Source organism: Mastigoproctus giganteus, chromosome 9 (assembly GCF_048544385.1).
Source record: "Mastigoproctus giganteus isolate SK-2022 chromosome 9, ASM4854438v1, whole genome shotgun sequence".
NCBI lineage: Eukaryota > Metazoa > Arthropoda > Arachnida > Uropygi > Thelyphonidae > Mastigoproctus > Mastigoproctus giganteus.
The window spans coordinates 151,780,438-151,804,124 of NC_143583.1; the positions used below are offsets into that span (position 1 = coordinate 151,780,438).

The following is a 23,687-nucleotide window of genomic DNA, read 5'->3' on the forward strand; positions in this document are numbered from 1 at the left end:
ATGCATATAAATTACCAGGTGATACAGAAGCCTATGGTAGATATACACAACTCTGGAATCAAGTCCCAAAGGAATTAGGCAAGCCAAGGCAGATTATGAGAAATCTTTAGAGGAGGATGCAAAGAAAAATAGTAGACTTCTTTTCTTATGTAAACATTAGTAGGAAAGGGATTAATCCCATCAGTGCACTTGATATCACTTGTTTAACTTTCGAAGATCTTGCTAAAGTTGCTGCAAAATGGAATAGGTATTTTGCACCAACATTCCCACATCTGAAATTCTTTAGGGAGGGAGAAGTCAAAAGTTCATCAAACTAACAGGAAGCTAAATAATTTTGTAATAACAGAAAGCAGACAGTGAAAGAGAAATTATTGAAGTTAAACATAAAAAAGGCTTGGGTAGATTGGATCTATCCAATTATATTAAGGAGGATAGTACAGGAAATAAGAAAACCCTTAGCCATAATTATGATAACATCTTTGGATTCAGAGCACATCCCTGTGGACTGGAGATGTGCAAATGTATCCCCAATTCACAAAGAGGGACCATGAGTAATTACAAACCTGTCAGCTTAACTTTCCAGGGAAAATAATGGAATCACAGGTTAAAGAATTAATGTAAGAATATCTAACAGGAATGCAGTTGTACTGATGTCAGAGCACAGATTTGTTAAGGGGAATTCTTATGTGACCAATCTGATTGGATACTATGATACAGTAACAAAGGAAACGTAGGCAAAAAATAATTTTGATACCATATACTCTGATTACAGGAAAGCTTTTGGTACTGTTGCACATAAAAAAATTGCTGTATAAATTGGAGCACTGTGGCAATATGGAAATATTTCCATATTGCCACAATAAATGGAAATATCTTATTTCCATTTATTTATCTCTAGTCTGTATAGGGGATTGACAGGCCAATATTTTCATCACGGTTGCCGATTTATCTGCAATATTGGCCAAATCGTATCCAGTAATGCTGATATGGTTGGGGATCCAGCAGTAGTAGATAGAGCACATCATCTGCTGAACCCAGGAAAGAGTTGAATAGAGGTGCCTCCGTAGCCAGGTGGGCAGAAGCAGCAGTGCGTAGCACATGCTTCTTGATTAGACTGGGGTTCGAGCCCGTGACCAAATACGGAGGATGCGGAAAGAGCAGGGAATGACCACTGCATATCCCCAGAGCAATATGGCCTTAGTTGATAATGTTCCTAAAAACCAAATAACAAACAGGGTTGAATAGTGTATCTCATCCCTGATAGAATCTGTAGTTCCTTCAAAGAATCAGTATGTATAATGAACTGATGATGTTGGCCAGTTCTCATGTGATCTGAGGCTAACTCTACAGCATGCTTTGTAGTGTATATTCTGCATTCTGTGTGGAAATCTGTTCAGATATAGTATGAAAAGGCCATGCTTTTCATATAGTATGAAAAGGCCATGCCATGGCCTTTTCATGATTCTAACCTCGAGCCATTTGTGTAAACTGGCAAGAAACTCTGTTGGCAAGAAGCATCTGCCTTCAGCTCTGTTGTGACCACCAATCCAAAATTTTTGGATTGGTGGTCACAATAGAGCTGAAGGCAGATGGAAAACAAAGAATCAGACTTCATGCACTTCTTAAGGGAAAAGTCACACGCTGGTATTGAACATACCAGGGGGGAAGGAACTGCTTTATTGACAGTGCACCTCTGTCTATGATGTAAAATTCCCTGAGTAGCTTGCGGACATGTATATCAAATGGATGGTAGGCAGTCTGAAGAGTGTTAAAGATTTTCTCATTGCAGCTCAAAAATGTATGTACACGTGGGATGGTCTGGCAGGGAGTTCAGCTTAAAAAGAATCTGCAGAGAACTGTTTTTGTTAAAGAGACAAGGGTGATTCATATGCTTCGACACAGACTTTCAACAGGAGATGTTGTAAACGCACCAGTAGCAATATGAATAGTCTGGCGGTGAATGAATCAAGCCACTGAAGGATGCTAGTTCAGGTAAATGCATATATCTGAGAATCATAGTATCATTTTTATCGCATAAGTGCAGGAACAGAGTAAAAGTGCACCAGCCTACACCCCCAGAAGTAGGGGGGGGAGAGAGAGAGAGAGAGAGAGAGAGAGAGAGAGAGAGCATGAAAAATATTCATGCCTTCTCACGCCTAGGCTAACAAATATGTTGAGAAAAATTCACCTTTGCAAGGAAGGCCCATGGTGTCCTATCGATGGTCTATTGAACTTTTGCAAGTAGAGATAGAGATGTGATAATCCCATTATATAAGGCTTTTGTTAGACCACACTTGGAATACTGTGTTCAAGTATGGACACCGCACCTAAAGAAAGATAACGAGCTTCTTGAAAGGGTGCAAAGACGGGTCACTTGTCTGGTGAGATCGGCAAAGGGCATCCTTATGAAGAAAGATTTCGAATATGTGGGTTGCAGAGTGTACCTTAGAGGAGATTTGATTGAGGTGTTTAAGGCTGTGAGAGGCATCAGTAAAATGAATGAGGACGAAATTTTCAAGATTATAAATGATGCTAGAACTAGGGGACATAAATTCAAGTTACAGGGGGGAAATGTTTAGATTGGACTGCAGGAAGTTTTATTTAGCCAGCGAGTTATAAATTACTGGAATAAGTTGCCTACATGGGTGGTAGAGGCTAACAGTATGGGGAAATTCAAAGGTCATCTGGATAGTACCTTCAGGTCAGGGAAGCGCATAGGATGATAGGTTTAATTTCCTTTTCTTTTATTAATTATTATTATTATTTATTTTTTTTTTTCATTTTTTATCATTGTTATATTCGGGTGGTTTTTTTTGGCTGGTGCAGCATAAGCCATAGGCTTTCTTGCACCATGCGGCCATTACTTATACTAATACTAAAATGAGTCCCAATAATTTTGACTCCACCACTACTGGAATGGCACTTTGTCCAAAGTCTTAATTCAGGTTAGGCAGGAAGGTTATGCTTGTGACAAAAATGGATGCAAACTGTCTTCTCTGGTGAGAACCTGAACCCACTGGCCATTGCCCAAAAGTTAAGGCAATCAATGGCTTGTTGCAGTTGTCCCTCTATTACTCTGATGTTTCTGACTGGGAGAATATGCTGAAGTCATCAACACAGGGTGCACTCATTACAGTTGGAGGAAGTTGTTCGGTAATGGAGTATACTTTAAATGGCAAAAAGTGTAACACTAAAACCAGATCTTTGTGGTACTCACTTCTCTTGGCAAAAGGACCATGCTTATAAAGACCTTTTAAAATACAGATCTCCATGTTGTGTCATACACTTTTCCCATATCAAAGATGATCGACACCAGGTGCTCTCTTTTTAGGAAAGCATCTCAAATAGGTGTTTCAATTCTAATAAGTGGTCCAAAGTAGACTTGTTCCTTTGGAGGAGTAAATGAATATGGAATAGAAGGTTATTTGATTCAAGGTTTTATATCTTTAACAAGATATAAAAGCTGAGCATTGACAATTCTCTCTGATATTTTGCACTAACAGCTAGTCAGAGTAACAGAACAGTAATTTTATAGGAAATATAGGATCCTTTCCTTGTTTAGAAAAAAAAAAAAAAAGCAAGAATATTTCCCTTGCCCAAGGCGAATGGAAACTGCACTTCAATGAAGATTCTGTTGTAGAGGAGGAGGAGGAGGAGGAGCAAGTATTCCATGGATTTTGGGGAATGGTGTTTATTCATTTCATAATGGATGTCATCTGATCCAACAACACTTGTCTTCATAAAGGTGAGAGCTGTTTTCAGCTGGTGTATGGTAAATGGCTTATTATATTAGAAAACACCTTACATGTGAAATTAACAGCCTAATCCTCATTTTCGTGTTTAATGATCTGCAGTTGTGTGTAATGCTACTGCAGTTGAGTTTATAATGCATCCATTATATTCGAGGACCGATGAGGGGTGCACTGTGTTTCATGGATGAAGGTATATCATGTTTAACGTCTAAATTTGCAGATGATACAAAGGTTGGTGGGTTGTTAATCACAGTAATGAAGGTATGCGGCTTTAACAAGATATAAAAAAAATTAGGCAGATAGGCTGGAAATCTAAGTTTAACACTGATAAATGCAAGGTACTGCATATGGTTAGCAGTAATCCCAGAGTAACGTACAACTATGTAGTACTACACTCAAGGTAGTGGAAAATGAAAAGGATGGGGGGGGGGGGTAATTGTGCAGTCAAATATGAAGTCCTCTAAGCAATGCAGACAGGCAGCCAGGACAGCACATGGGGTTTTGTCAATGATATACATCAATTTTCCTAGCAGGGATAAAGAGGTGATTATCCCCATTCTATAAGGCAATGGTCAGGCTATATCTTGAGTACTATATCTTGTATACAGGTCTGGAGATCTTATTTTAGGAGCAGATGCAGAGCTGCTGAAATGGTACAGAGAAGGACAACAAGATTGGTAAAGGAAACAAAGGGATGCGTTTACCAAGAAGGGCTTCGGCTTTGCACATTGCATCCTCTGAAGACTAGGCACCTGCAAGGCGATGCGACTGAGGTGTTTAAGGCTTTGAATTGCTTGAGCACTCTCCATGCTGATGTTGTGATTTTTCCTCTTGCTCAGACTATGCACGTGAGAAAGCATGCATATCCAAATTGAGGAAGGATAGTTTCAGGTTGGATGTGTGTAAGTTTTTATTTAGCCAAAGGCATGGCTGATTGTTGGATCAAACTCTCATCAAAATTTTTAGAGGACTTTACTTTGAATAAATTCAAGGAAGAGCTAAATAAACTATTAGAGAGGGATTCACAGGTGAAATGGGAAGTGTTGTTGGTTTTTTTTTTTTTTTTTTTTGTTGATTGCTGGAACAAGAATCCATCCAATGTTGTGAAAGTGGATACTTTGAATAAATTCAAGGAAGAACTAGATAAACTATTGGAGAGGATGGACAGTTGAAATAGGTGGGGGGGGGATGTTTTTTTTCTGATTGATGCTGTATAAGCTTGCTTTCTTTCATCATTTGCCACTATTTATGTTAATACTAAACTAATAATAAGTGAAAATTATGGAGAATAATCATATTTCGATATAGAAGAATAAAGCAATGAGTTATATTTTCTGTGGTTTGGAAATCTGTACAGATATCTTTGCACAGCAAAGAATATACATTTTTTAATTTCGATGAAAGTACATGTGTACTGCCAACAATCGTTCTATCATATGTTCTAATATAACTGACCCTTTTAACTACTGCGAACAGAATTTATAATAACCATGAACTACAGATATAATAACACAAAGCAATATTCCATTTTTCCATCTCTGAGAGACATATGCTGAAACAGTTCTTTGGATGTACTTAGAATGTAAAGTCTAGGTAGGGTTAAAGTATTTGATGATTTTTTTATTCCTATTTAATTGACAATATTTCTCCCACAGACGCAAAAAATTAACAAAAGTTCCTCCTAACTTAGTGTTGTAATTAACTGCAAAAAATATATCCTGAGTTCAATGCTGAAAATTTCTAAAGTAGCTGGTGTTCTAAATTCAATTTGACGGCACTATATAATAATATGATATTTAATTGTGATTTCATACATTCATTATTATTATTATTATTATTATTATTATATACATTCATTCATGATGCTTTAGCCAGCCCCATGTAGAAAAAAATTTATTAACTTTGCACTAAAATATAAGACTTTTATCAGATCACTTTCATAACATTTAAACTCAATCCCTATCTACATAACTTCCATTTCTCCAAACTCCAACTATTCACTCACTCTCTCACTCTCACTCTCTCTCTCTCTCTCTCTCTCTCTCTCTCTCTCTCGCATGAGTATTCTGCATTGTTGTTAATGTGGTTTACTGCCGAGTGAAAACATTTGTTTCTCTTTGATAAAGATTCAAGTTAAAAATATTGACAATGAATAAGTAATTAACTATAATCTATCTTCCTAAAAACAACAGCAGGAAAAGTAACATTCATAAGGCTATTACACACAATGTCCTTTAACAGTAATTTCACTTCCTTCTGGAAACGGTCAAATTTCTATCTGATATGTAAGAGAGAGTTCTTTAAATGAATACAAGAATTAACAAGCAAAATGAAGGTGATAAGTTTGTTTCGGTCTACATCATTAATTTTTGACACACCACAGATATATTCTGATTCCATTATGGCCGTCCTTATTATGAGGCATATTCCCAGTTTCCCTTTAAAGTTGAATTTCTCCAGTAAGACATCTTACTGTAACAGGAGACATTCTGCAATTAAAGATCCAGTCTTTGGGCCATATTTGGGACAGCATCTCCTAGCATAGCACAAGATACATGTGTTTCTGTTGAGTCCCATTTGATACTGCTTTAGGACACTGATGTATTTCCGCAAAGAAGATTAATTTTAAGTTATCACACCCCCTATATTTAGCAGACAGAAATTAATCTCATCAGTTAGAGAAAGTTCTGCTATGTATAGCAGTGGGTATTTATAAAAAATAAAAAATAAAAAATAATAAAAAAGCCATGGCTACATGAATCATTAGTGACATATTTATTTTAAAATTTGACAGGATGTTCACAGCCAACAATCCCTTGTTCAGTTGTGAAATTGAGACATGTTATGTGTAACTTTTCTAGTTGAATCCATATTTACCTTATAATTTAAATCACAAAGATATCAAAATATTTTCAAAAGAACAATCGTGAGTAACCTCTAAAAATATGCTAATTAAAAAAATTAAAATGAATTAAAAAAAATACAATATATGGATCTCCAAACTAGATGCGGCAGAAAGATAATCTCAGAGTCAATAATAACTTTTCATGCCATATCAGAGGGATTGGTTTTATAGTGTCCCAAATTAAAGATAGCATTAAATTTTGATATCACTATCCTCCAGTCCACAATTAATAGTAATTACAAATTTCAAACCATTCACTAAAACAAAAAACTGAAGTAGTTTTTGATGTGCACAAATTTTGAATCCACAAAAATAAAAATGGTATTAAATATAAAATGGATCATAATAGCATTATAAAAATATTTGATTTAAAACTAAACAATATGAACTATAATACCTGAGAGCAACTGTAATCCAGAATTTTTATGTGAGCTGATAAAGCCTGATCCATTATATCTGTAGGTACATCATCACTATGAGCTAAATTCCATAACAAATTTAATACCTAAATAATAAAAAAAAAAGATATATATATATATATATATATATCCTGCATAAATTTGCACAATATATCTAACCAACTTGGTAGCACAGAAAACTAAACACACACATGCACGCACACACCCCTAAGGGATGGGATTGAAGTATATAACTTTTCTATATAACAGAAAATACATTTAACTAAACAAGTGAATCAGTTTGTTTTCCATTAAATCCCTCCACAGGAATTTAATGGAAATATTAAATCTAAATTCCACAGGGATTTATATGGCAGAACAATAGATTTACAAATTCAATAAATACAGTTGAGAATTTTTACATTCCCTTATGCTGCTACCAAATAACAAAGATATAACACCAAAATACATACTACATTAATACACATATTCCACTCACATTACGCAGAACTACACAGCCAATGAATAAAACACAAACACCACAGGATAACAAGTTCAATAACAGCACTTGTTCAATAACAAGTGCTGTTATTGATCCCCTCTTTTTTGTAACTTGTTCAATAACAAGTTACAAAAAAGAGGGGACGGACAAATTTCGCTTGTTTTTTTTATATTAATTTTAAATTTGATGTTTATTATCCAGGACGAGAAATATATCTGTATTGTATTTATTTATACAGTAACTGTCAGGTCAGAGCTACCTATGGAACACTACTGTACAATTGGAGCAGTATGGCATTGTCAAGTTGCTGCTATAGATAAAGGGATGGCTGAGTGTGAGAAGGCAGAGAGTGGTAATCAATGCCCACTTGGACACTGCTCTCTGGGGACTAATTTTATTACTGTAGTCCCCCAAAGTTCCGTGTTGAGCCCATTGTTGTTTTCTATATTTATCATTAATACTGATGAAGATATATCAGGCTTAATGTCTAAGTTTGCAGATGTACAAAGGTTGACAGGGTTGTTAATGACAGTACCCTACTGCAACAGGATCTAGAAAAGTTGGGCAGATGAGTGAGAGGTGGCAACTGAAGTTTAACTTTGACAAATGCAAAGTACTGCATATGGATAGCGGAGAATGAAAAAGACCTGGGGGTAACTGTGCAATCAGATATGAAGTTTTCTGAGCAGGGCAGCTCATGGGGATCTTGTCAATGATAAACAGGAATTTTGCTAGCAAGGATAAGGTGATTATCCCTTTGTATAAGGCAATGGTCAGGACACTCCTTGAGTACTGCATATAGGTCTGGAGGCCCCATTTTAGGAAGGATGTCAAGTTACTGGAACGAATACAGAGAAGGGCCAAAAAAAAACAGGGTTGCTCTTACCAAGAAAGGCTTAAGTTCTACAAATTGCAGCATCTGGAGACTAGGCACCTGTGAGATGGTATGATGGAGATGTATAAGGTCTTGAATTGTTCAAGCAAGCTCAATGCTTATTGGATTCTTCCTCTTGATCAGATTACACCTGAAGGGGGGGGGGGATAAATTCGAATTGAGGAAAGACCATTGTAGGATAGATGCACGGAAATATGTCTTTAGCTAGTAAGTGGTTGATTGCTGGAACAAGCTTCCATCTATCATTATGGAAGTTAAACGGGAAGGGTTTTTTTTTTTTTTTTTTTTTTGGATAAAGGCATACAAGCTTGCTTTCTTGCATCATATGCCTCTACTAATGCTAATTCTATCGAATATGGTAATTCTGTTTGCCACTGATATAAGTGAGGATTTGGTTCTGGCTTTCCACACTAAAAAAAAAAAAAAAAAAAAAAAGGAAAAGATTCCTGATTTCTGAGCAATTTGGCTCAAATGTTCTTCTCTTCTGATGACAGTTGTGCATCTGATGTTTTAAGAGTGAAGTATAATTCTTTATACTGAATTTTCAAAAACTTTGAATATTTGATATATGAAATAACTTTTTTCAATACCAAAGGTAAGAAAAAAAAAATGAAGTTTCAAAATAGTACAAAAGAATATTTTACCTAAATAAACAATAAATAAATATATTATTTATTGTTTATTTCATGTGATTCATTTTTTGTAATGCAATAAAACTATTTTGCATTCTACTTAAGAATGCCCTGAACATCTTATGATGAACTAACAAATTTTTTTTCTGGTCCTTCTCTATATGACTGATCCAACATAATCAGAACTACAGGAAAAAAATTAATACCTCTTGAACAGTCCCACGTAATGTTTTTAAATGCAGTCAGCACCCAAATTGTTTACAAGTGTTACATAAATATACATTCGTTATTTTTTCTGAGGGCCATTTTTTAGAGTAGAATTTAGTCTATTATTTATGTATTTTTATTATTTTACAATAATGTCTCAATAGTGCATTGTTAACCCATGGCCATTGTGTCGTGACAGGCTGTTGCAATGAATATTTTGTAAATTATCATTCTAAGCGTTGCAATAAAGATTCTTCTAATTCCTCTCCTTCAAAAAAATATATACAGTAAACCCCCGCTATTCGCGGGGGTTACGTTCCTGAGAAATGTTGCGAATACCGAAAACGCGAATACTGAGTTATGGCTCCCATAGTAATAAAGGGGTTCCGTTCCAAAGTATGAAATATATAAGAAAAAAACTAGTCTAAAATTTTGTCTATGTATATATTATATGTACCTTCATAATATGACTATGTACATAGACAGTACATAGTGAAATGCAAGCATATGGCATCGAAATGAAAATAAGAAACAATTTAATATTAAATGTAATATTTATTAGAAATTTCAAACCAGCGCCTTTGCTAGCAAAAAAAAAAACATCCCGCCAGTGCTATCACCAGTTTCGCTAAAGTGTTGATAAAGGAGTTTTGCCTTTTCGCGAATGATGAGTGAACTTAACGGAATTTTATTTTGAGTTCGGTCTTCTATCCACAGATTTAAAGCCTTTTCCATTTTTTCTAATTTAACATCACGAGTTACAGAGCAAATTTTTGAAGCAATTAGCGCGTTTTCACGGACACTACGGCGGATTTTTTTCTTATGATTTCTTGATTGATCGTACCGTTGACTCATTGATTTTATAATGTTTTTCCACTGAGGAGACACTTTCACCATTAGAAATTTTGTCTAATAACTCAATTTTATTCGCTAATGTTATCACCTTCTTTGATATTTTCACATTTCTCTTTTTATTCGTAGCCATATTTTTGTAAGGGTTAGAAAGAACTTGTCCACAATAAAGTCACTTTCTTCCGTTAACACACACTCGAAAAACTCTGTTTTACACTTCAAAACGGTAGAGATATCACTTTTGGAAGCATATCAATTTATAAATTGATAAATTTATTGTTTATAAGCATATAAATTAAAAGTAAACGACGAAACCTTCCATGACTAACACATACTGAACAAGGATTACCGAGAAACATCCACGCTCGCGATTTTTTCACCCCTCTCCCCCACCCACTGAGCGCTGTTTTGACCGGGAAAGATAATTTTAGCCACGCCCATGTTTTTTATGGCGGAAAATATTCACGGCGCTTTAAAATTCACATTTTTTTAGGTTTCATTTTATATTAAATCGGCGATCGTGAATACGCGAAACCGCGAATAGCGGGGGTTTGCTGTAATCAAATCTGCTCACGGCTGACCGGGCTAGCCGGGTGGGTAAAGTGCCTGCCTGGCAACCCAAAGGTCGCGGGTTCGTATCCCGCCTCGGCCTTGGATCACAGTAGAAAATGCAAAAACCTCGGTAGGTGCAATATGGTCACAGAAGCCGATGCGCCAACAACTATAAAAAAAAAAAAAAAAAAAAAATCTGCTCACCAGTTAACAGACAAAAGTGAATTGGTTTACTGGGAAAGCATCACTGTAATAATCCACTAGACTACTACCATAATGGAATGCACTATTGTCATAATCTACTGCATTATTGTCATAAACACAATCAGGCACAGAATATGGTGGCAGCAATTTTATCCCACATACCCTTGGGTGCAATAGCTAAAGGGTTATCCTGTAAACAAAAAATGCAATCAGGTCTATAGGCAAACATAGGATCCAACTGTGCCAATTATTTAAACAGCAATAAACAAAAAGAAAGATAACAAAATAACCTAGTCTTTTCATAAAAGAAAATATACTAGACAAAATCAATATTAATCAGACATCTTAACATTGAGTATTTTTTGCTAAATAATAATGTGGGTAAATTCGGAGGGGGGGGGGGGGGTACTTAATGCATAGAAATCCTCCCCACTAGAGGGAGAGTGCACAGAGGAAAACAGACAACAGGATATTTGATGAAAACCAAAGAGCCTTCCACAGGGAAACTGGACAAGAGGAAAAGGAAGGCAACAGGCCACCCCCTCCCAAACAAGAACGCACTCGAGGAGTTCTAGAGAAACCTGTGGAGCAGCAAAGTTAACCATAATAGCTGTGCCCCCTGAATATATCTAGAAAGGAAGGAACCCAAGAATCTGCAATTCTGTCATACAAGGGATGACAGAATGAGAAATTCTTGGGTACAACAGCCAATCAGGAAGTCCCACAACTGATGAACCCCAGGAATAGATATCACCACAACTGATAGTACAAGAATTTCAGCTGCATGCACATAAACAACTAGTAGAGCAGTTTACCCAGATAATAATGCACCCTGGCACAATTCCAAAGTCTCTGACTGAAGGAATCACTTACCTAAAGGAGAACAACGACGCCACAAACATGCAAAGTAAAAATGAATCACCTGTCTCCTAACAATGAACAAGACCTGCATAACTAAGATATCAGACCACTTGGAGAGTCAGAACATCATGGCCAGGCAGCAAAAGGAATGTCAGTAGATGAGCAAAGAATGCAAAGTGAAATTAACCAATGACACTTCAGTTATGGAGCAAGCTTACAGGAAGCTCCACAATCTGTACACAGCCTACACTGGCAACTGCAAGGCCTTCAACTCTGTGCCCCATAGCTGGCTGACAGAGATGAAGGTATAGAGTCAACCAGACATTCCAAGCAAACATGGCAAAAAGGCAGATTCTTCAAGGAATCTTCAAGGGAGATGCCACCCACTACGGTTCTATCTAGCACTCAATAACAGCAAGAAGATGTATACCCTAAAATAAGGAAGGGAGAACATGTACACTATCTCACCTGATGTAAATGATGACATCAAACTCTAAGTCGTGACTGAGAATCAACTCCAACAGCTACTCCAGATCGCCAAAGAGTTCAGCACTGAAATCAGGATGCAATTTCGCCTAGACAAATGCAAGACCATGAATTGCATCACGGTACTCTAGTCGAAGGGCCTCCATAGCTGAGCGGTCAGGAGCAGGAGTGCAGTAGCACTCCTGCTCCTGACCACTCAGCTATGGAGTAGACCAGGGTTCAAGCTCTTTGAGTAGACCGGGGTTCAAGCCCCTGACTGCTAAACACGGTCGATCTGCCAACCCGCATTGGACCAGCATGGCAGATTATGGTCTAGATTGTTGTGGAGGCTTCCATTCTGCAGTGGGTTGATAATGACTCCAGTTTACCTTTTTACTCTAATCGAAATAAACTACCAGATGAAGACGGATGAAGAAAGTGAAGTTGTGACAGAGGAAGAGACATACAAATATCAGGGGACGATGCAAACCCACCAGTTAGAACATACAAGGAGATCAAGGCCCACCTGACTTAGAAATACAGACTGAGAAGCCTGTTAAAATCAAAGTAAATGGGGGGACCATGGTCAAAGCCATAAACACTAACGTGGTCCCAGCACTAATGTATCGTAATCAGGATCGTAGATTGGACCAACACCAAGCTGGAGGAGATTGAGATCGACAAGGACAACGATGACCAAAGAGCAACACCATCCGAAGTTGTCCCTCAAGAGACTGAACATAGCCAGGAAAGGGGGGGGGGGTTGACTGACCTCACTGAACAAGAGAAGACTATAATTAAGAACCTTTGGGTCTACTTCTGGGAAAATACAGCACCAATCTACCAAGCCATGAAAAAGATAATCAAATGGCACTCAACCTCAACAAGTAGACCACACTGACACAGACAGAACAAAGATGGGTGAAGAAGACACTCCTTGGCAGCCACTACAATGACTTCCATCACGCCTAAATAGATAAGATGGCTTCCAATGCATGGCTCACAAAAGGAAAGCTCTTCCCCTAGAACCAAGGATCCATGCTTGCCATCCAAGCAATCAACACCAGGAACTGCATGAAATACATTTCCAAGGACTCTAGAGTAATAGATAACATATATCGCAATGCCACCTGGCCCCAGAATCAATCCAGCACATCACCGTAGTATTTAGGGTGATCACCAGATGAACTACACTCACAAACACAACCAAGTGGACAGGATCATACATCAGAAGCTACTACAAAATTACCAGCTGATCAAAGAAAGTTAATTGTATTACAAGTACAAGCCTGAGGCCATACTAGAGACCTCTACTCACAGATTATGCTAGGACTGTGCCATAATCACAGACAAAACAATCGTGCACAACAGACCAAACAACTCATGGTGACAAAAGGAAATGGTTATCTACCTGATCGAAATAACCAAAATAACACAATACCAGCAACCTCTATAAAACATATGAGGAAAAGATCAGAAAGTGTTCAGGCCTATGGCAGGAAGTAAAAGATATGCGGTGTACAGAACAAGTAATGACCATCCCGATCACCACGTCAATCACCAGTATGGCACCATAAGAACCCAGCAGCAATAGGCCTTCCAGAAATCTGTGATCTGTACTTTAATGTAGGATAGTAAGAGAGCTCCTTGACCACAGTAATAACAATAATAATAGTAAACGGACACAACCAACCACTCTGTGCACTTGGTCCGTCCCAGTACCCGTAATGGAATGGAATACACCCCATAAAGGAGAAAATTTTTTTATAATAATGATAATAAAAATCTGAAAGTTGCTTCAACACACTTACTTCACCCAAGGTCAAAGTGATGGCTGAGGCAGATGGTGGCACAATCTGGTCTCTCTCCCAAGAAATAACACCGCCACCAGACGTAAGCTGAAGCTAAACAGGTTCACCTCCAAGGATGGATGATGATGTTGAAGAGAAGTAATGATCATGCTTCATCACATGCAGAGCAGGAAAAAATAACTAAAGTATCAAGTCAGTTTGTAAACCTGGAGTCAGTCTCATGAGGAAGACTGGGGAGCAAGTAGCACTATCCCTTGAATTGCTACCACAAGAGAAGGGCAATACCATTCAGCCCAACCAACTGGAAGTACTTCCTGTGCAACTAGGCTTGGGACCACCCAGGAAGGAAGAAAATGGCAATGCAAGAAGTGGAACGCTGAAATGAATATATTCACACGTGAACAAATGACATAATAACCAAGATAGAGACCAATATGATAATGTACAGGCTGAGACTACATCACAAGTCTAGGAATCATTCCAAATCGTTGGAACGATTCCTGTATGTTCAGGTCACCTAACAGTGAATTGCGGACCAGAGAGAAAAGGACCGTCATTGAGAAGAACCTGATAGCTCCTGCAATCTTGGAAAAAATGAAGTAGGATATTAGAAACCAACTACAAAGAACAAAGAATGTGGACAACATGGAACTAGAGGAGGAAGAGCAAAAAGAATTACAACCAAGAGCAGCTGAATTGGAAAGAGACAAGGTCATCCATGTGAAATTGACCAACAGTAACACAAGATAAACTACCCTGTGCACCTGGTACCAGTGTGCATAATGTGTGCATAATGAACTGTCCATCGGGGAAAAACAATATAATAACAACAACACTAATAATAATAACTAGGAAGTAACGAAGCTAGAGACCAACACGACCAATGTACAGGATGAGGCTACACACCAAGTGGTTAGAACAGTTCCAGACTTTTCAGGACATAGAACAGCAGACCATAGACAGACCATTGGTCATGAAAAACCTGATAGCTCCTGGCAACTTGAGGGGGGGAAAAAATCAAGCAGGATGTATGCAACCAACAACAACATATAAAGAATATGAGTACAATAACCAAAATAGAACTGGAGGAGCAACACTAAGTACAACTACAACCCACAGCAGCCGAAGTGGAAATAGACATGGGTGCGGTATGTAGAATAGAAGAGTGGAAGGCTGTTGTTGTTGTTGTTATGAAATTTAACGACACAGACTTCTAGGGCCACATTGTGTCTTTCTAATGGTTAATAGGAAATACTAACTTTATTGTAATACCTGTTATATTTTATGATATATTCATATGTTATTTAGGAATGCAAACAGTTCTGTTTCATTAGGATCATCTCCAAGAATATACATTAATGTTAGTGAAGACTACGCATTAGCACATGATTTAAAGTTGTTTGAGTGGGTACTGAGAAGGTGAGGACAGTCCACTAATAAATAGTCAGTTGCACATGATATGATGTGCATTGAGGAGTGCTGTCATTCATTAATAGATAGAGGTGTGTGAGGCAAGTATGCACAATTCATAGCTTTCCTAGAATTACTTCTTCTCGTCTGCTTTTCTGAAAGATGGAGAGCCACAGCTTTGGATCTGGTTTTATTTAGTAAAGTTTTTTTTCCCTGGATAACCTCTCCAGATTATTGACCAGTTATTGTAACATGCTTTACGGATGATTGGTTTGAAATCAGTATATGGAACTTGAAAAGTCTTTAAAATAAAAGTATCTGGTTGTTTGGTGGCAAGATCTGCTTTTTCATTTTTCTGATATCCCAGAATGACCTGGGATCCAGCAGAATGTCACAGTTTGGTTTGACTGATTATATGCTATTGTTATTTTTGTTATTTGGTTTTTTTTTTTTTTTTTTTTTAGGAGCATAAGCAACTAAGGCCATATTGCTCCGGGAATCCGGTGGTCCTTCCCTGACCTTTCCGCATCCTCCGTATTTGGTGGTTACGGGCTCGAACCCCGGTCTAATCAAGAAGCGTGTGCTATGCACTGCTGCTCCTTCCCACCTGGCTACGGAGGCGCCCTGATTATATGCAAGTAATTTAGAATGCATTTCTTTTATTGCAGGGTGGTATTACTGCTTATGGCAGAGACAGCACTGAGTGAGTCAGTGTATATTAAAGCAGAAGTTCAATAATGTGATCTGGAGCTAAGTTTATAGCATAAAGCTCAGAAGTGAAGATACTGCATTCTACTGGTATGGTAATGAGACAGAAGTAGTGAATGACGGGAAGTTTTATGCAGCACCTATTTGGGTCTCAGTTTTTGATCCATCTGTATAGATTTCACATGCCTTTGAATTAGAAAGAGAGTAAGTTGCATGTAACTGTGCAATATTGGAAGGAGACAGGGTGTTCTTTCCCCACTGTTGAAAATAGTCATCATATGTGAACAGATATTTGTCAAGGGTGGATCTAGTGGTGTCGTGTCCTGAAATATATTACCAATTTCTATATTCCATAATTGAGCCTTAAATCTAAGTGGAGCAGGTCAGTTTTCATTAGGTTTACTGTTGTAAAATGATTCACATTCAGTATTTTACAGACATCTCCAACAAGGGTGAGAGGGAAGACTGCAGATTTTTGCTGCATACATTAGAAGTAATGTTTTTCTTTGATGTAAAGGAGGTTCATGGGCTTTGATGTAAAGGCTCTGAACCAGGGAGATTCTGAAAGCCCCTAGAGTGACTCTCAGAACACTGTGCTGGATGGTGTTTAATTATTCTAAAGTACTTTTTCTCACAGAATCATATGCTGGAGAGCCATAGTCCAAGTGAGACTTGATGAGAGCTCTATAAAGATGGATGAGGGTATGTCGATCAGCACCCCATGACATGGATGACACACACCGGAGGATGCTTAATTTCTTCAAGCAGACTGTTCAGAGATAGGCCACATGTGCTTGAAAGTTCAGTTTCCTATCTAGTATCAGGCCAAGAAATAAGACTGTGTGAGCAAGAGGAACTGGCACGTTATTTATCTTTAGCTCTGGAACAGGATGAAGTGACTGAAGTTTGCAGAAATGAGTGGTAGTGGATTTCTGTTCAGTGAGATGGCATCCATTGCATAAGGTCCGGGATTGAATTCTGGTTAAAGTAATTCGTAGCTATCTTTCGATAACATTCATACTTTGCGATTGGCAGGATATGGTTATCCAGGACTGTTGCAATTAATTGGTAACTCCTATACATGGTGGAAGATCCCCAAAATGGATGGTAACCATTGAAATCACCAAGTAAACAGACTGGAGATAGCAGTTGTGTGATAAGATTGTCCAGTTCAGTCTGGGAGCAAGGATAATTCAGTGGGATATAAATGGATGCAAGGTTAACGATATTCCCATTGCTATCCAAACCGCTCCAACTTCTAAGAAGATTTAAATAATACGAAGGTCTTTGAAATAACAGAAGAGGAGAAAAAGCAGTATTTACTGGAACTTAAGAACAAGTTTGAGCTTCTGCAGACTGCTCAGGACCAACATATCAACAAGGAATATTACAACTTTCTGAAAGTAATAAAGCCCAAGAAACCTATAGGGAAAAAGAAATCCAAAGAATAAAAAATTAGTCAAGAAACACTTGTCATGATGAACCGAAGAAGACAAATGAAGAGCAAGGTAAACAATGACAAGGAGAAATTTGAATATACTGAGTTATGCAAAACCATTAGAAAGAGACTCAGAGAGGACATAAGAAGATTTAACACAAGAAAAGTAGAACAAGGAATAAGGGAAAACAAAGGACTTAAATCAGCAGCCAATGAATAGTAATACAGAAAGACAAATGAAACTGAAGAATAGCAATGGTCTACTTATAAATATCATAGAAGGCATAATTCAAATAACAGAAGGCTATAAAGAATTATACAAGGAGCGAGGGAATGATACCAGCAGTGGAAAAGATGGATTGCAAATTAGTAACACATATGACATCCTTCCTTCCTGAAGAGGTAGAACATGCGGTGAAGAAAATGAAGAATCAGAAAGCCCTGGGGGGGGGGGAGTTAAGTTACTGTAGAGTTGTTAAAATTGGGAGGAGGAGAAATGACACAAAAACTGGCAAGACTCTTCACAAAATGAATCAGAAAAAGGTGTGAGGCCTAAGGAGTGGAATAATGCAATCATAGTTTTGCTGCATAAGAAAGGAGATAAATTAGAAATTGGAAATTATGGACCAATTAGCTTGTTATCCCACATCTACAAGTTGTTCATAAGGGTCATTACTAACAGATTAGAAAAAATACTTGATGAGAAGCAACCGAAAGAGCAAACTAGCTTTAGGACATGATTCTCAACTATGGATCACCTTCACATAATATCACAGCTAATGGAGAAAGCAAATGAATATAAAACACCATTATGCCTGGCATTTGTGGATTATGAAAAGGCATTTGATCCCATACAGCATAAGGCACTGGAAAGACAAGACATAGATACCCCATATATTATGATTTTGAAGAAAATATATGAGAATGCTACCTCCTTTATTGGACTAGACAAAGTCAGTGGCAAATTTAAAATTGAGAAAGGAGTTCGACAAGGAGACACAGTATCTACGAAGTTGTTTACTGCTGCCCTTGAGGAAGCTTTCAGAAAATTAAACTGGTCTCAGAAAGGAGAGTACCTAAACCATTTACAATTTGCAGATGACATCGTGGTCATAAGCCATGATCCCAAAGAATTAGAGGAAAATCTTAATCTTGTCAATCAGTTCCCCCATTAAGAAACTGCTCAAGGCTCACCCCATGAGCTTCGAACGGTTACAAATTACCATTTCAACTCCAGTTAAAAAACCAATTTAATCAAATGCAAACATGCAAAGTAACTCCAAAACAATTAAAAAAAAAAAAAAAAAAAACGAACATACATTAATTGTAATGAAACTCATTAAAGAAATAAACTAAATAACAGTATAAAATAAAATGAAGTAAATGACCAGTTGGCCATGAAATTAGATCTACTGATAAGTGTTCTGTAGTAATCAACAACCAAAATACTATATTCTCGGAACTCACAATGGCTGTTGTTCCTTGCATCAATTGCCACTGTGGGTTCCTTCACTTTATTTCATTCTGTCTTTCTCGTCTTATGATAATTTCATTTCTCCATCTAATATTCCTGTTTTGAAGGTATATCTCCATGTACATCTGTCTTCACTATTTTTTTTTTTTTTTTATTTTATACTGCTAAATATATCCAGTGTTTGAACTATGCCAGCATGACCTTAATTGCTGTATTAACAAGAGGTATAAAAGTGTTCATTTCTGCAGCATAGTCTTGAAAATATGAAATAATTTTTATACAAATATAATAAAATTTCCACACTTTTCTTAAAGCCTAAGCAATACCTTCAAATGATTACCTAATACTTTCATATTGGCAAGGGAATTGATTCAAAAAAGAGAAAAAAAAAAAAAAATTTGGAAGAGACAAAATAAATATTAACAGGGTCAATTAAAATTTTGTGACTAATGCAAAATATTACCAGTCATACCTTATGTGCCATGACTCCATCTTTGTCATCTTCTGCTAGCCTTCTTATTAATTCTAATAATTTTTCTCGTTGTTTTTTATTAGCACTAGTCCAGCTAGTCTGTTAAAGGAGGGAAAAAAAATTCACTCTTAAAAATAAGTAGATTAATTTGCATTATTCCTAACCTAAGAGAAATCTGCCCCTAAAACCAGAAATTCTGTTCAATGGCTTATATTTCATTAACCTTAATGTAGAAACATTTTTAAATGAAAACAAAAACTTGGGATATTTATCATTTACATCATGGTACTCTAAAAGAAGACTGAAAGAAATAAAGATATGTTTACTCCATTATAAGAAAAATAGTATGTACAATTTTGTGCATTATATACACTGAATGGTCAGTTTATTAGGCACTACACTCTTAGGAACAATATTCTTCCTTGCGTTGTTGATTTGCAGACTCGGAGATTCCAAAAGCATGGGAATGCTGACCAATGCAGACAGATTACAAAAAACAGTTGGCAAACCAAAATATGAAAGCTTTTAGGCCAGACATGATCGAAAGCCTTTGAAATGTTAAGAGTAAATGCTACAGTTTCAAACTTTTCCATCGCATTTGTTCATGGATGTCCGCAATAAAGCCTTTAAGGTTGGGATTATTCGTACCACAAACTTAAACAGATACACCAACCGTTTAAAACTGATTTAATATTAAATAAAATGATACAAAAGGCTGTATACAGATGGTTACTGTTCATAGAGGTTACCATAGGCCTAATATCGCTAGTTGATTGGCACCAACGGAATCCATAGTGGCAATCATTGATCAGAAGGAAGGTTCCACGATAGCTTAAGAGTTGGCACTTAATGGCATTCTCCATTAATTTAGAAAGAAGTACAATGGGACAATAACTGAGAGTGAGATTTGTCACCATTTTTAGGAAATGGCAGGATATGGGTAAATTTTCAAGTTGAAGGAAAAACACTAGTGGACTTAAAAAGTGTATAAATGTGACGAAGAATGGAAGTAAACTCAACAGCACAGGTTTGAGAACAAGTGGAGAAATAACATCAGGACCTGGAGTTTTCTTTTCATCAAGGTTGTTCAAAATCCATCTGACATCCTTTTGATGGAAGAGAACAGGTGGCATTGAATGGAGTATACTCTAGGATTAGCAAGAGGTGGTTTACCATGATCATCAATACAACAGTTAGTAGAAAAGTATGATGCTAACAGGTCTACTTTATCTTCAGCTGAGGTGGCAATAGAACCATTAAATTTTAACAGATGTGGTTGTAGAGATAGGCAAAAATAGCAGCCAATAGCTTTGGCAAAAAGTTCAAGGAGAAACTTTTCAACTTTTAGCTTGCTCAAAATCTAGTTTGGACTGATTAATAACTATTTTATAATTGTTGTGGGCTTTCGTGTAAGCAGAAAATGAATCTGAAGATTTGGATGCAAGCCAAATGCGATATGCAACATTCTTATCTTGAACAGCTTTAGTGCATTTATTGGAAAACTGATGTTTAGATAAACGGCAAGGTTTGAAGGTGGAATGTGGAATGAAAGATTTCATCCCTACAAGAATAATTTTACTGATACGATCTGAGCAAACATTGACGTCAGAAGATTTCAAACACTAATCCAACCAAGGGAAAAAAGAACAGAAATATTGCAAATCACCCCCTTTTGTATTCTTGTAATGCCATACAACATGAGGTTGAGAATGGCCATGAAATAATGGCTCCACTGAAGAAGAGACTATCACCAAGGCACTGGAAAGGCAAGACATAGATACACCATATATTATGATTTTGAAGAAAATATGAGAATGCTACCTCTTTTATTAGACTAGACAAAGACAGTAGTAATTTTAAAATTGAGAAAAGAGTTTGACAAGGAGACACAATATCTCCAAAGTTGTTTACTGCTGCCCTTGAGGAAGCTTTCAGATTAGACTGGTTACAGAAAGGAGTCAGTGTGAATGGAGAGTACCTAAACCACAATCCCAAAGAATTACAGGAAAATTAGTAAAGATTTTGGACTAAAGATGAATATGGCTAAAACAAAAGTAATGATGAACAAGTATGCCACAGAAAGGGATATAATGATTGAAAGAGCAGTAATTGAAAAGGTGGAGTCATATACTTATCTGGAACAAGTCATTAGCTGTAATGATGATAAACGGCTTGAAGTCAAGAGAAGAATAAATTTTGGATGGATAGCATTCAGGAAATAAAGTCACATACTGAGGAGCAATATCCCAATTTGTCTGAAACGTAAAATAATGAACCAATGCATACTTCCCACCATGACTAAGGGAAGTGAAACTTGGGCACTCACCAAAAGAATGGAAGAGAACTACACAGCGAAGAATGGAACAAATTATATTGGGAATCAGACTGTTAGATAAGAAGAGAAACACGTGGATTAGGCAGAAAACTCAAGTAAAGGACATTCTTATCAAAACTAAAGAACTAAAATGGTCTTGGGCAGGACACATAGCTCGAAGACATGATGACAGATGAACTAAGAATGGTACTCAAGAGGAGCTAGAAGAAAACCTGGATGACAACAGTGGCAATGGACAAATGAAATTCATGAGTTTGTGGGTAGTAAATGGATGGCCATTGCACAAAACAGAAGGAACTGGAAAGTTGCTGGAGAGGCCTTCATCCTGCAGTGGATTGAAAATGGCTGATGATGATGATGATAAACGAAAGAGATGCAATTTGTGGATTTCGGGGATACCTAATCGATAAGATGGTTTCAGAAGAATTGAAGCATTTGATGAATGCTCTGAGTACGATATCAATTTCATTGAGTGAAAGTGAACGAGGATTTTCACAAATTAATCTGATCGCCAGGCCAACAAGAGTTTCGTTGATGACAAAAACAATTTCTTCACTACTATTTCTTAAAATTGTAGGTCCACCGCTGACACACTTTGATTCAGCAAAATATGTCGATTCATGGCTGCTTCGGAAAGGTCATTCAGCAACAGACACAAACAGTAAGAAAAGAAGTCAGCATAGGATGAGAACTAAATATTTGAAATATTCTACAAAAACTTTATTATGAAATTATTTTTACTTATTTTATTTATTTTTACTTATTATTTTTTACATATTACTTATTTTACTCACATTTTACTTATTTTATTTTTTTATATACTTGAATAATAAATTTATGCTAATAAACTGTGTTAATATACTTAATTTGTTGTTCTTATTCCAAAAACATTACTACTAATCAGGAATAGTAGTAATATCAGGAAAAAAAGTTTTAGAGTACTTTTCATATCCCTTTAATTTTTAATTTCTGATAGCAAAAAATGAAAATCAGCACCTATTTTTTTACAAAAAAAGCACTGACTATAAGTATCCATCAACCAAAGATAAAATACACCTCGATGAATATATTACTTTCTCAAAATGAAATCACATCGTGACACAACTATTTCTTAAACAACTTTCCATGTACATTATTTAAGACCGTACACACCAATTTATAAAATAATCTGTTTATAAGCATAAAGCAATGATAATATACTATATTTTTTTACTGTTTACCTGTGTGAGATAGTCCCCTCAACCACTTAACCCATTTCCAATTTCTATTATCTGAAATACGGGGAAATAAGTTCAACATGTGGGTTCATTGTGCAGCCACCCCCGGATTCATTGTACAGCCACTCCCCGAATAACATAAGGGTTGCATTCCACGGAACACTACGTAAGTCAGAATTTCCCTAAATAAGCATTTAGGGAAATTCTGCATTAGCAACTATGCACGCTGAGTTTGATAAGAAGCAAAAAAAGAAATGCTCAACGAACATGTAATTAGAATTATTCAACTTTTTATCTCATGCACAGGAAAAATTACAAAAAAGAGGATACAGGCATAACATCAGCAAGTTTTACCTTTCGGGCACCGTTGCCAGAATTAACTCTCCAGCTGATAAGCATGCTGCTGCAGAAGTTGAGGGCTGTGGAGATTTAGAAGGGGGGTTTTTTCCAACACATCACAAAATTTCTCTGCAGCTGCAGAAACGGCACTCACAACTTCGCTGCATACTTTGTTTTGGAAACCAGCACGATGCTTGAAACTATTAAACCACCCGTTGCTTGCCACAAACTTGGCTTGGGGTTTGCCGTACTTATCGT

At 36.9% G+C, this 23,687-nt stretch overlaps 1 protein-coding gene across 4 annotated transcripts in view; it reads right to left on the bottom strand.

The window, feature by feature from the left end:
- The window catches only part of faf (ubiquitin carboxyl-terminal hydrolase-like faf), a 1,326,265-nt gene that overhangs the window by 948,123 nt on the left and 354,455 nt on the right, over positions 1 to 23,687 (bottom strand). For all 4 annotated transcript variants that reach the window (XM_090382082.1, XM_090382083.1, XM_090382080.1 and 1 more), the window contains 2 exons: positions 19,539 to 19,637; positions 7,055 to 7,162 (listed from right to left, as the gene is read on the bottom strand). In XM_090382082.1, coding sequence (XP_090238208.1) covers positions 7,055 to 7,162; positions 19,539 to 19,637 — 207 coding nt within the window. The remainder of the gene's footprint in view (positions 1 to 7,054; positions 7,163 to 19,538; positions 19,638 to 23,687) is intronic.